At 36.9% G+C, this 15,305-nt stretch overlaps 1 protein-coding gene across 1 annotated transcript in view; it reads right to left on the reverse strand.

Annotated features, from left to right (window-relative positions):
- Positions 1-15,305, reverse strand: part of CNBD1 (cyclic nucleotide binding domain containing 1) — a 373,802-nt gene that overhangs the window by 346,028 nt on the left and 12,469 nt on the right. Inside the window, exon 2 of the mRNA XM_044246969.1 lies at positions 9,585-9,657. Coding sequence (XP_044102904.1) covers positions 9,585-9,657 — 73 coding nt within the window. The remainder of the gene's footprint in view (positions 1-9,584; positions 9,658-15,305) is intronic.

The raw sequence follows: 15,305 nt of genomic DNA on the forward strand, positions 1-15,305 counted from the left end.
TAGCAAGGGAACCTGCTTTCCCCCCTCTCTCTGCCTGCCTCTCTGTCTACTTGTGATCTCTATCAAATAAAAAATAAAACCTTTAAAAAATATTTTTAAATATGAATGAAATAAAAATATTTACTTTGTTGTAGTACACAATGAGGAATTAAGATAAGAAGAGACTTGAGAATGGAACTTTAATTGTAAATGTAGTAGTCCTGGAGACAGGTAACTAGACAGGTAACTAGAATTGAGTACTGGATAAAAAATAAGTAGCAAGTATTAGAAATACAAAGGAACAGTAGAATCTAAGTATAACATATGGAAAAATAAAGAAACAAGTGCATAAAACATGCCTACAAGATTTTCATGCTTCAATTACTAGGTAAATGGCAGACACTCAGCAATATCTTTTGAATACCAGCTATGTTCCTTGAACTGAAATAGGCAATGAAAATACAGTGGTGGGGTGCCTGGGTGGCTCAGTGGGTTAAGTCGCTGCCTTCGGCTCAGGTCATGATCTCAGGGGCCTGGAATTGAGCCCCGCATCGGGCTCTCTGCTCAGCAGGGAGCCTGCTTCCCTCTCTCTCTCTCTCTCTCTGCCTGCCTCTCCATCTACTTGTGATCTCTGTCAAATAAATAAATAAAATCTTAAAAAAAAAAAAAAAAAGGAAGAAAGAAAATACAGTGGTGAACCAAACTCATATGATTGTTTCCCTCTGGGAATTCAGAATCTAATTGTGATAATATTATAAGGAATGGAGATGAGAAGCAAGTTTTCATAAGAATATGAGTTTGTTTCTTAAATCAAGATACAGAGATATTTGAGGGTTAATCACATCTTAGAGATCATTTATAGCTTCTCTAACTTGAGCAGGCCTAAGAAAACATCCTCTAGAACAAAGTTCCTTAAGAGGACAAGAAATTAGAGAAGAAGGGGATTAAGGGTTCCTGGAGCAAATTCCGATGTGTATGGGGGGGTCCCTCCACAAAATACCAAGCAATTCTGGGGATACCACTAAGGTGTCTGAGAATTTAACTCAGTTCTTACACTGCCTGGAGGTAGTGCTAGATCTCACAGATTAAGGGTTCAGTTCCACAAGACTGTTCCCATCTCACTTCAGATGCCAATCACATGTAGCAGAACCCCAGATTACGCACAACTCTGTTCAATTTGGTCACAGGGGCAGATTTTCATGACTCTTTCCAAGTTAAGGCTTGATTAATTTGCTACAGAGGCTCATAGCAAAGTTAGGGGCACTCCCCACCCTCCAAACAACCCCCTTTGCAGTTGAAAATCCATGTAGAACGTTTGATGTCCCCAAACTTAACAGCCTACTGTTTGCCAGAAGCCTTACTGATAACAAAAGCCAATTAATACATAACTTTATGTCAGACGTGTATATGCTGTATATTTACAATAAAGTAAACTAAAGGGGAAAAAATGTAGGAAAATACATTTATAGTACTGTACTATAGTGGGGGAAGCTAAGATGGCAACATAGTAGGAGGACCCTAGGCTTGCTTCTTCTCTGGAACACAGCTAGATAACTATCAAATCATTCTGAATAGCCAGGAAAGAGACCTGAGGATTGACAGAATAAACCGCACAACTAGAGGGAGAGAGAAGACCCCATTGAGGAAGGTAGGAAGTGCAGAGATGTGGTTTGGGGGAGAAGTGAATCACGATGCTGTAGAGAGAAGTAAGGCCTAGTCAAGAAGCAAGGTGAGACAGAGCAGAGGACACAGGGATATCCACAAGAACACTTCCCCAGAGTATTGTCTGGGAAAATGAGAGAGGCTGATTTTTGTGTTTTTCCAATATGCAGGCTCAAAGAAACAGGAGTTTTAGAGGTTCGTGGGGTTGGCTGGGATAGATACCTGAGGGTGCTGTCCTATTTCTAGAGAGAAGGCACACAAGCACCTGGGGATGGGGGGAAGGATGGGACCAGGGCACCATCAGAGGATTGCCTAAGGCACTGGGGAAGACTATTCACTCTTCTTGGAGTGCATCTGTAAGAGTTGGTGTTCTCAGGGTCACTTCCCCAGGGACCAAAGAGCCAGTGGGCACCATTTCCCTTTCTGACCCTCAGCACAGCCACAGACACACCTCCTGAGGGTGGCTAAACCACATACTTGCTGTTTAGCCTGCTCTGTTCCAAATCCCATGCCCCTGTACTATGATGCAACCGCCCTTCTTCATCAAACCTGTATCAGTCCCAGTGTGGCAAAACCCTCCCCCAGAAAACCAGCACCAGTCCCCACCACACTAGGTCCTTAAAGACTGAAGTTTTAAGTCAGCAGGCTTGGCCAGGATAGAGCCAAAAGTGCACTGAGCTGCTCCACGCAGGCAAGCAACCTAGTAACAGAGAGTGTGAAAATAGTAATCTGAAAAACACCTGGGAAGATCAGTCACTCTTCAGAAAGTGTTTCCCTAAGAACAGGAAGCACAGAGTCCCATCTCCGGGGACAAAGGAGCTAGCTGGCACCATTTCCCTCCCTATAAACCTCAGCATAAACCAACTTAAGTAAAATAGCACAGCACCAACACTGGCTGCCTAACCTGCTTACACCAAATCTTTACCCCTAGGCTCCACTAGTACTGCTTTTCTCAGACTAAGTGTTCCTAAGGACCATTTCAGCAAGTCCCTTCCCCCCAAAAAAACAGCAAAACCCCCCACATGCACCATGTCTACTGACCAACCACAGAGTTCTGCAAAGCTTCAGAAAGTGAAGTTCTGCAAAGCTTCAGAAAGCAAAGCTAGTGAAAGTGGCATTAGGTCTCATTTAACAAGTAGATCAGAACACAATTAGTTAAAACTCACCATACTCTGGCCAAGGTTCAAACACTGTCCATTGCAGGCAAGGAGAACCTCTTCCAATGACTAACCTGAGTGACAGAACAGCAAAACACAGCAGCAGAGTGCACACAGCACACACTACAGACCCTCCCTGAAGCACCAGACTCTAGACACCATATAATCTCTTCTTCATAAAACCATTACTCTCAGAAGCAGGAAACATAACAGGATTTCTAACAGAAGATGAGACCTAGACAAAATGCCAAGACAGAGGAATTCATCCCAAAAGAAAGAACAAGAAAAAATAATGGCCGGAGATCTAATTGAAACAGATATAAGAAATAGGCCTGATCCAGAATTTAAAGCAATAGTGATAAGAATATTAGCTGGGCTTGAGAGGAGCGTGGAAGACATCAGGGAGAACCTTACTGCAGATATAAAAGAGCTAAAAAACAATCAGCCCAAAATGAAGAATGCAGTAACTGTGATTCAAAACCAGACAGACCACAAGGTTAGAAGAAGCAGAGGAATGAATAAGTGATACAGAAGATAGTATTATGGAAAATGATGAATCTGTACAAAAGAGAAAAAGAAGAATGATGAATCAAGAAAGTAGACAGGGAACTCAGTGACTCCATCAGACATAATATTCATATCAAAGAAGTCTCAGAGAAAGAGAGAAAAAGGAATAGAAGGTTTATTTGAGGAAATAATATGTGTAAACTTCCCTAATCTGGGGAAGGAAATAGACATCCAAATCCAGGAGACACAGAAAACTCCTATCAAAATCAACAAAGCAGGCCAACACCAAGACATACTATCTTTAAATTTGCAAAATATAGTGGTGAAGAAAAAATCCAAAAAGCAAACATTAAAAGAAGTCCCTAACTTACAAATCTCTGCAGCTGCAAATCTCTCCACAGAAAGTTAGCAAGCCAGAAGAGAGTGGCAATGATATATTCAACATGCTGAAGGGGAAAAATATGCAGTCAAGTATACTCTACCTAGCAAGGCTATAACTCAGAACAGGAGAGAAGAAGGGTTTCCCAGACAGGAAAAGAAAACTAAAAGAGTTCGAGACCACTAAACCAGCCATGCAAGAAATATTAAAGTAGATTCTTTGAGTGAGAAGAAAAGACCAAAAGTGACAAAGACTAAAAAGGACTAGAGAACCTCACCAGAAACAGCAACTCTACAGACAGCATGATATCATTAAATTCATATCTTTCGGGATTCCCACTGAATGTAAATGGACTAAATGCTCCAATCATAAGACCTATTTTCAAAGATCTTCTTGTCTCCTTTCTCTTCCACACTTTATTTCCTTAAAAATAAAAATCACCTATCACTTTTTATCTTAGTTTTTATATGAAAAAGTTTGCTTTTGCCTGATACACCAATAGAATTAGCAAAACACCCTCACTAAGAAAAAGATAATATATTTTGCAATAAACATAGTTATCATGAAGAGCCAACCATTATCAATAGACCCTAAGAGCCTTAAAATGATCCAGGAGCCTCCTTAAAATAATTTCTATTGTCTCCATCAACCTCTAAAATAGTCTAGTAACTTACTGTACTTTACCTTAACCTAAAGCAATGAGAAACAATTACTGAATGCCATTTTTAATATTTTAATGAATTACTATAATTTTAATGATATCATTTTCATTTTTTCTAATGTAAAAGTACAAAATAAAAGATACAGTTTGGGAAAATTAGGCAAAATTAATCATCTTTAAATTGAGGACTTTCCACTAGATGTTTTCTGAGTTAACTTCTTGTTCTACAATCTTGTTCTACTCTATAATATTGTGAGTATGGGGAAATGATGCTAGATAGTCAACTTAAAAATGGACTTTGGGGGGCGCCTGGGTGGCTCAGTGGGTTAAGCCGCTGCCTTCAGCTCAGGTCATGATCCCAGAGTCCTGGGATCGAGTCCCGCATCGGGCTCTCTGCTCAGCAGGGAGCCTGCTTCCCTCTCTCTCTCTGCCTGCCTCTCCATCTACTTGTGATTTCTCTCTGTCAAATAAATAAATAAAATCTTTAAAAAAAAAATGGACTTTGGGGGGCACCTGGGTGGCTCAGTGGGTTAAAGCCTCTGCCTTCATCTCAGGTCATGATCTCAGGGTCCTGGGATCAAGCCCCGCATCGGGCTCTCTGCTCAGTGGGGAGCCTGCTTCCTCCTCTCTCTCTGTCTCTGCCTGCCTCTCTGCTACTTGCAATCTCTGTCTGTCAAATAAATAAATAAAAATCTTTAAAAAAAAATGGACTTTGGACTAAAACCCATTTATGAGTTATAATCTCTGTAAATATAAAAAATATATAATCAGCACAATATATATATATAGTCTTCTGTATTTGAGGATAAGTGGCTATGTATTAGTAATATTAATCACTAATAAGTACTGAACTCTATATCCCAGTCACAAAGCTAACTGACAAGCACCACTCTTACACAAATGTACAAATGTATATGATTCATCACTGTGTTTATCTTTTATATTTCCAAATTTATACATGTTTAAATGTTTTTGCATGAAATTACAAGAATAATAGGCCACATAAGAAAATGCATTTGCAAACATGTAGCCTCATGTTTGTTTGTTTGTTTATTTGAAACTTAGGAGAACATACATTTCCTTTTAAACCATATTACTCTGTTTATTACTATGTAAAGTGAACTTTAAACGTAAGAGCTGACTGATCATCAAGTACTTTGACTAAAAGGAAAAAAATCTCCAAAGCATGAAATGTCAAACCAACAGAAGGTGCTTTTAAAAAAATGTTTAAAAATGATTAGCTCTCTAGACAACAGTACCAAAATAAATAAAAGAGCACCTGGGTGGCTCAGTCAGTTAGGCATGTACCACCGGCTCAGATCATGATCCCAGGTCCTGGCATCCAGCTCCACATCTGACTCCCTGCTTCTTTCTCTCCCTCTGCAGCTTCCCCATGCACTCACTCGCTCTCTCTCTCTCTCAAATAAATAAAATCTTTTAAGTAAATAAATAAATAAATAATCACACTATAAATACACAGCTTTCCTCCTAATCGACATGTAGAAAACCCTTACACATTTTTAAAGCACCAAGAAGATAATTAGTTCCACTCAACATCAGAATGTAACTCAATTCAAAACATTGAACTCTATGCCAAATGTTTGGGGGTAGGAAGCAATAAGATGAACAAATCTTCTGCCCTCGTGGAATATATAGTCTGCTAGAGATGAGAAGTCTTACATCCAAGAATTTAGAAATCCAAAGTGACATCATTCCTCTTTGTTACACACTTTTTCTTTTACTTGCAATAAAAAATTCCAGAATAACATACTAATATATTGTCTTTATTCTCAGAGGAGAAGAAACATCAGACAGACACCAACTGGCTGACTACATGCATTTGGGCGCAGCCACCACACACGGGGACTTGCTTTTTGTACAAAGTTTATGTATATGCAAACACACAGGCACAAGGGTATAAAATCCAGTGAGAAGAGTTCTCATACACCTAGGTAGGGGACAGGAGTAGTTTCAACAGCTGGGACCGAGTACAGGGTGGAGGCACACAGAAAGTGGTAGAGAGTAGCAGCCTCCCCTTTATCCTTCCACCATGGGCCAAAGGAAGGACAACAACAAAGAAGATTTTATATATATATAGTTTAAATATATATATATATTTTTAAAATATGTAAATATTATATATATTACAAATATATAATATATCATCAAATCCTTGGTAGGGTTTATATACAAACACATATATATAATATAATCAAACCCTCGGTAGTTTTCATGTTCAAAAATGTCAATCCTTGAGTCATTTAATTCTTAGCTTTTCTTTTTTTTTATTATAGAAGAACATTTCATTGGTCATTTTTAACATATAATAGATAAAGAATAAATAAATATGGAAAATCAACTGAAAGCTTTGTAATTCTGGAGAACTCAATGTATATATTTCTGATAATCTGCAGAAAGAAATCTTAGTGGGAAAAGGACCTGTATTGCCAAACCATCATTTTGTTGTAATTTATTATCTTATTCTAAAAAGATATTCATTTTCAAATCTATATTTGCATTTGTAATCTTATATTCTTTTTCTAAAACCTAAGCCCTAAAACCTAAACCTAAACCCTAAATCCCCCCAAAATATATATATACAGGCACCCAAAACATGCCCTCTCCCAGATCCCTGGTGTATACCAAAGTGTCAAAAGAAAACACCCAAGAAATTCACAGGATTTGGTGTCTAAGGAAAGGCACAGTAAATATAAGACTTTAATAGAAGGAAGTCAAGCAGGACAACCAGACTGGGCTTGGAGCAGCTGATTGTGACAAAACTCTACTTAGAAGAGATAATCGAACCAGGAAGACGAAAAGGTATAAGATTTATGTAGAATGGATACTTCGGCAGTTCCACATCTAGATGATTCAATCTCTCTTACTATGATCACCCAAGGTGAGTAGAGGGAGAGGTCTAGAAACATGCTTTATTTGTTTGTCTGCTTTTTAAAGATTCTATTTATTTATTTGACTGACAGCCAGCCAGAGAGGGAACACAAGCAAGGGAAGTGGGAGAGGGAGAAGCAGGCTTCCCACTGAGCAGAGAGACAGATGCGGAACTCAATCCCAGGACCCCAAGATCATGACCTGAGCAGAAGGCAGACGCTTAAAGACTGAGCCACCCAGGTGCCCCATTTTTGGTTTTCTTGGTTTTTGTTTTTTGTTTTTTATGTCTGGGCAAAAAAGCAAAAGGAAATGACAGGACAAAAGGCATTCAACTCCAAAACCTGAACTAGCGTCTTATGTGTTAGAAAAGGGTCCAACATATAAGATATATTCAACACCTAAAAACTTGGATGAGCCTTTTTGAATGGCAATAATCATTTTAAAATAACACTTACATAACTCTCCCTATGTGCCAGACCCTGTTTACTCTACATATGTTAGCTCATTTAGTCATCCCAATAACTCTGTAAAATAGTACTATTATTATCTCCATTTTAAAAATAAGAAAACTGAAGTAAAGAGAAATTAAGTAACCAATCCAAGGTCACACACTCTGCAAGTGCCTGAGCCAAGTTTGAAGCCAAGTGGCATAACTTGGGAGTGCATGTTGATTCTTCCTCTGTGCAGAAAGGCAGTGAGAGTGAGAAGAAGGCGTAAGTGCCTAAGAAAAAGAATCTTTCTTAGGAGAAATCTGAAAAAGAAGGACATCCTCCTCCCTTTCTCTGAAAAAAAGAAGAAATGACGGGATTGGTGAAGATATAGAAATAATTTGAAATCAGAACAAGAATAGGGGCGCCTGGGTGGCTCAGTGGGTTAAGCCGTTGCCTTCGGCTCGGGTCATGATCTCAGGGTCCTGGGATCGAGTCCCACATCGGGCTCTCTGCTCAGCAGGGAGCCTGCTTCCCTCTCTCTCTCTCTGCCTGCCTCTCCATCTACTTGTGATTTCTCTCTCACAAATAAATAAATAAAATCTTTAAAAAAAAAAAAAAGAAAGAAATACAAGAATATCAAAAATACCAGAAACAAGTGTTGGTAAGGATGTAGAGAAAAAGGAACACTGCTACACTATTTGTGGGAACGCAAACTGTGGAAAACAGTATGGAGGTTCCTCAAAAAGTGAAAATAGTACTACCTATGATCTATAGGTATTTACCCCCAAAATACAAAAACATAAATTCAAAGGGATACATGCACACCTATGCTTATTGCAGCATTGTTTACAATAGCCAAACTATGGAAGCCCCCCAAATGTCCATCATGGATAAATGGAAGAAGAAGATATGGTACACACACACACACACACACACACACAAGGAGAAGTATCATTCAGCCATAAAAAGAATGAAATCTTGCCATTTGCCATATCGTGGATAGAGCTAGAGAGTATAATGCTAAGTGAAATAAATCAGTCAGAGAAAGACAAATACCATCTAATCTTACAGATGCGTGGAATTTAAGAAACAAAACAAATGAGCAAAGGGGAAAACGAGAGAGAGAGAAAGAATCCAAAAAACAGTCTTAACTATAGAGAATAAACTGATGGTTACCAGAGGAGAAGTGGATGGGGGCCTGGGGGAAATAGGTGATGGGGATTAAGAAGGACACTTATCATAAACCATAGAATAGAACAGAATACAATACAATACAATACAATACAATACAACAGAATATATAGAAGCATTTTCTCAGTAGTCCCATTAAAGATGAAGCAAGGTCCTCTCTTAATAAGGGAAAGTGGAAGAGTGGATAGATACTGACTGATACGTAAGAAACTAACCAGCTTTATAATTTCAAAAACACAACCTGGGAAACAGAGTTGGCAAGACAATAATTTTTTTTTCAAATTATATCTTCAAGTATCACATACCTTAGGATTCCTGAGCTTTAAGCCCTAGTATTTCCTAATTCTTCGGCTCCATCTTTCAACCAGGTATCTCCCATGCACAGCTAAAGTACTTATTTCATTCCGGATTTGTGTTTTCAACCATTTAAAGCCTTTCACCCTTTATGACTAAAATTTTAAGTCTTAGAAAGGACCAACCTAGGCATGAATTGCTTCACACTCAATTGTTTCCTCAAAATATAACACATATTCTTCCCCTTTAACCTGGAGAAATAACCTCCAGTTTTTCAAATTTTTTTTAACTATGTGGTAAATGAAGTACATATGGAGTCAACAATAGTTTACTATACTTTATACTTTAAATCCATAAAACTATACTTTAATACGTAAAACAGACATGTTCATATTCATTTGAATGAAAGAAAAAGAAACACATGAATAACTTACCTGGATTGCAGTCCCCTTATGTGGCACAATGCATTCAACTGGCCATAATCAATGTACTTAGACATTTTCAACCCTGAAAAAAATCAATTATAAATCGGAGTAATTTTCTATAATCTTATTAACCAAGATTATAAATAGAATTTAATTCCAAACATTCATTATAGTAAAAGAATTCAGTGATCATGGAAGTGAAGTATTATCAGTCCTTAATATAGAAGCAGAATTGAATAAGGTGATTAAATAACACAAAGAATGTAATGTTTTTCATTGATGTCAAATCTGGTCTGACATTTGTTTGTTGGGAGTTTATAGGTGTCATATAATGTCCCTCCTCTGGGAGAAAGTCTTTCAGAATCCCCATCCTGTACCTTTAGAATGTGAATTGACAATACCATGACAATTCAAAAAAGAGTGTTCTTGAGTTCCTGTCTTCCGTCTTTGTCTCTCTCTCTCTCTCTGGAATACTACAAAGTTTTATTTCATCCATTCAGGCCCCCATTTTTCACTAGTCCCTCTTCAAAGCACCTTCCAATTTCTGGATTCAGTTTGCAATTCCATCTGAAGTTAATGTGTAAGCAAATCACACAATATCCCTAAAGAGCAGGAAGATAGCCAAGGTCATAGCCAAGAAGCAAAATAATTGCAATTCTCCTTCAGTGCCAGAAAGAACTGACATCCTTCAAAGGAGATGAAAAGGAAGATGGAGTACTGAATGCAATAAGCATCATTACAATGACGATCACTCACATCACAGGTCCTCCTCTTTCTCCAGGAGAATGCATGCTGTTAGAAATGTTGTAAAACAGAAAACAGTAATACCAACATGCACATTATTCCTTCCCTTAGTGAAAAGGTATTGAGAAAATCAGCAGCTTAACACACTTCTAAACTTTTTTAAATGTACTGACTGACCACATCCCAGTAGAATTTGACATGTCCAACTTATCAATTTTTAATTTCAAATTATTGAATTACAAAGTTTGGCATTTTGTTTAAGCCTTCTGTGATCTAAAATTAATAACCAATAACATATAATTTTTAAAAATGAAATTGGAATAAAATAAATTTAAACAGAAAACTAGTTGCTACCCACATAAACCATAACCATTTAATAAACTTGAAAATACTAATTACATGATTTAGGTATTTTCTTACTATATTACTTAGTTAAGGCTTAAGAATCAGAAACTTACCTAATAGCATTTTAGCAACATATGGAATAATTATTTTAATTAAGCCAAGTTATAGCTACATTTTATCAAAAATACTTTTAAGTATACTTATATTTCTAATACAGGATACTGTATAAAATCCTAATTATAGTAGATTTTTAGATTATGGGTTAAGAAAAGACTTCTATGAAATATTAGTTTAGTCCAATTTCCCAACCCAGTTTAAAAATAGGATCAGAAATAGCCCTGATGTCTGGTATGGACAGGAAAAGGGGATGGTTGCCATAGATATTTCCAAAAAAAAAAGTTCAAGGTTTGAGAAATTCTGGCTTCAAGAGGGGATTTTAAAAAGTAAATATCTTCATCCTTCAGTCAAAATAGCTTACAAAAAAGAAATCACAGGATGGATATTATAAGACCAAGAATTGCTAGCAAAGAATAGAAAAATTGAGACATCAACTTGCCTGTAAAAAGCTATAGCACTTGATGGTAAAGCTTTGCCCTAAAATTGGCACAGCCAAGTAAACTCAAAACCAGAATAGCCTGTATACTAAGTATGCACAGCCTAGAAGGACATCTTACAATTCACCAAAAAATTTCTTTGCTGATTCTCATTTCTAGGAGGTATTTGTGACAAGGGACTTTACATAAAGGGTGTTGAATACCATAATGAATCTTGTCTTTGAAGTAGTTTCATTAAAAATAAAAACTCAATAGATTTCAACATGAAATTGTAACTTTGTAGAGACTGGAAGTTGAGCTTTTCTGGTGATCAAATTTAATACCAGGATAAAGCTTAAGGAGTTTCAGAGGGACTAAGTTTACATTTGTTTTCCAATCTTGTTTTCCCTCATGAATATATTTTAGCTGGGCTTTTGACCGAAGCAGAGGGGGCTTAACCCTATGATGGGAAGTCACAGATTTTTGACCACAGTTTGTTTGAAAGAAGATTAGAAGCTGATACAAAAGGATGGTTAAAAACTAAATCCTAAACTAGAAACAAAGAACAAGAAATTCATGGCACAATTAAAAAAACAATTTTCTTTACAGATACAGTGCTCACTGTATATTACTGAAATAAAGAAACTAAAATCCCATGTTTTACCTGAGTGATACATTGGTGATCTTTTGTTTATATGCATTAATGTCTGTCCAGAGGTAGATATGTATTTTTATATTTGTGCAGTAGAATCAATTATGTATGTTTTTTGTGGGGGTTATAAAAATTTTTTTAAATGGGTCTTGTGAGTGTTAAAATAAAATTAAACTATTTTTCTCCAATAAACTTTCCTTTAAAAGGGGTTAAAAGCTAAGAATAAGTATAAATGCAAAACTACTATTTACTGGGAAATTGGGATTATTGGAGTGGCTACTGGGTAACATAAAAGAGATGGACAGCACAGCCAAAGAGAAAATGTGACAGTGACCACGTGGAATTGCCAGGGTATGGTTATCTGGAAAACAGAAAGCTGAGACCTCTTCAAAAGTACTTGGAAGATACACTCTAGTAACTAATAACACTGATAACTTTGTTTAATGCAAAATTCAGAGCACAAAGAAACAGTTCATCAGCAATAGCAACAGAAATATTATCAATAATTTTTTTATGGTAAGAATAGAAGTACTTCTACAAATAAGCAGGTGGTGAAATCTAACATAGGACTGAAGTATAGAACACAGAAAAAATAAATGATCCATTAGACACTATAAGCATGACTAATTCTTTCTATATACTTGGATAAGTGATCCAGTTCAATGCTTTTAAGTAAGTCTAGATTTGTATAATAGTAGAGAATTAAACATTCCTACTTTGATGATTAATATTGCATTTGTTTTAGGGCATGTAGGTGGCACAGTTGGTTAAGCATCTAACTCTTGTTTCAGATCCGGTCTTGATCTCAGGATCCTGAGATTGAGCTCTACACCAGGATCCATCTTCAGCATGGAGTCTGCTTAACTTCCTTGCTCTCCCTTTGCCCCTCTCCCTGAGTTCTCTCTTTCTCTCGAACAAATAATCTTAAAAAAAAAAAAAATAGTGTCTTTGTTTCCCTTCAACTAATTTTGTTTTCTAAAATACCCAAGTTAATTCTCCTTCAAAATAACACTGAATAAACATAAGAGACCTGAAAAATGTCAATGAAATAAACCTTCAAGAGGCAAAGGAATACAGCCTAATCAAGGACTTCTAAAACTAAAAGCTGATGTACAACATAGACAATTACACAAGTAGGTTTATGTTGTTCCTGTCCCTTGTATAAGTGGGTTATGATGTTAAAATATACATATATTAACTGAGAAAGGAAGAGAAGAGGGGACTATTATGCAACAAATTATCAAAATAACTTCCCTTTATATCCAACAACTTTGGAAAAGTAATCTACATTCATCTTTACTTCTTCAACTCAAATTCACTTCTCCACTCACTATAATTTATCTTCCAGTTTCATTATTCATTAAAATTTGTTTCATTAAGAATATAGGAAATCCTAGAGTTTCAAGTCCAATAACCTTTTCAGTCTTCCTTACACTAAATTCTGTGTGACATCTGGCCCGGGTGAAGCCTCCTACTAGGCTTCTGTGACACTATTCTCTCCCTGCTTGCTTCTTCCTCACTAGACTGCTTTCCTGGCTCATTTCCCTTGTCCATGAATCCATTCTCGATCCCTCTGTCTTTTCAGCTTAGATCCTCTTCCTCCATGATCTTACCTGCACTTATTTTACATACACTTACGGTCCTTGAATCAATCTCTCCAGCACAAAACTCTAACCTGTACTCCACTAATACTCACATGAACATCATCCTTGAAAATCAATTTCAAGATAACAGAAACTTTACTTAAAATTTCTCTCTCTCTCTCTCTGTCTCTCTCACACACACAACACACTTCCTGCCCCTTGCATGTTATCAAATTTTAATCATTTTACCTCTCTCCTACAGAAGATTGAAGATCACATCGATGTCGTTTGGGGCATTAAAAATATCACCATGGCAAAGTGCCCACTAAATAACAAAGTGTGAAAAGAGGAAGAAATTTTGGTCTTCATTAAAACTGAGTATTTATGAGACTCTTAACTATAGAGAACAAACTGTGGGTTGCTGGAAAGGAGGTGAGTGGGGGAATGGGGTATATGGGTGATGGGTGTTAAGAAAGGCACTGATGGGGGTGCCTGGGTGGCTCAGTGGGTTAAAGCCTCTGCCTTCAGCTCAGGTCATGATCCCAGGGTCCTGGGATGGAGCCCCACATTGGGCTCTCTGCTCAGCAGGGGCCCTGCTTCCTCTTCTCTCTCTCTCTCTGCCTGCTTGTATCTCTGTCAAATAAATAAATAAAATCTTAAAAAAAAAAAAAAAAAAGAAGGGCACTGATGATGAACACTGGGTATTAGATATAAGTGACGAATCACTCAATTATACAGCTGAAACCAGTGTTACATTGTATATTAACTAACTGGAATTTAAATAAAAACTTGAAAAAGGAAAAAATACTAAGTATTTACCGTATTTCCAAACTACAAACTGAAAAATACCAGCTAAATAGTGTAGTTTCAATAAATTTTAAGAGGTACAAAAGTTTATCTCGTTTGAGAAAATAAGCAGAGTTTTTTAGGGGAAGGTTGTATAAACCTAAAGAATATAACTAATGAAATCTTACTTGAAATGGGAAGTTCTTGAGACTTAGACAGACTAATGGGAATCTGAAGCCTATGACATATATGGAATGTAGAGCTGAGCAAGGATTCCACAAATAAACATATTTTTTAAGAATCAGGTTGTTGTAGTGGTAGGATGACAAATGTTAAGTGCCAAATAACAAAGAAGCAGCTTGTCTCAGTCAGTGAAGAGAAAGAGAGGCCAAATAAACAGCGTAAGAAATACAGTCAATGGTATTGTAATAGCGATGTAACGGGACAGATGGTAGCTATACTTGTATAAACTTGTCAAATCACTAAGTCGTACACCCAAAACTAATGTAATATTATGTGTCAACTATGCTCAAAAATAGATGTCAAGTCACCATCAAGAAACCTTTGGACTGGAAGAGATTATGCTGAGTGAAATAAGTCAAGTAGAGAGAGTCAATTATCATATGGTTTCACTTACTTGTGGAGCATAACAAATATCATGGAGGACAAGGGGAGTTAGAGAGGAGAAGGGAGTTGGGGTAAATTGGAAGGGGAGGTGAATCACGAGAGACTATGGACTCTGAAAAACAATCTGAGGGGTTTGAAGTGGCAGGGGGGTGGGAGGTTGGGGTACCAGGTGGTGGGTATTATAGAGGGCATGGATTGCATGGAGCACTGGGTGTGGTGAAAAAATAATGAATACTGTTTTTCTGTATAAATTTAAATAAATAATTTTTTTAAAAAAGAAACCTTTGGAATATAAATTATGACAGTACTAATTAGCAATATATCATTTAAGGAATAGTACAGAACAGAGTTGATAAGAAAGTATTCTAAGTTAAAGAGAAAGTATTCAAAGTTAACACACAAGAAAACTCATTCTGTCTGCTGTACTACTGCTATTTTTTTTCAAGCAAGTTACCTATCT

This window comes from Neovison vison, chromosome 4 (genome assembly GCF_020171115.1).
Source record: "Neovison vison isolate M4711 chromosome 4, ASM_NN_V1, whole genome shotgun sequence".
Lineage (NCBI taxonomy): Eukaryota > Metazoa > Chordata > Mammalia > Carnivora > Mustelidae > Neogale > Neogale vison.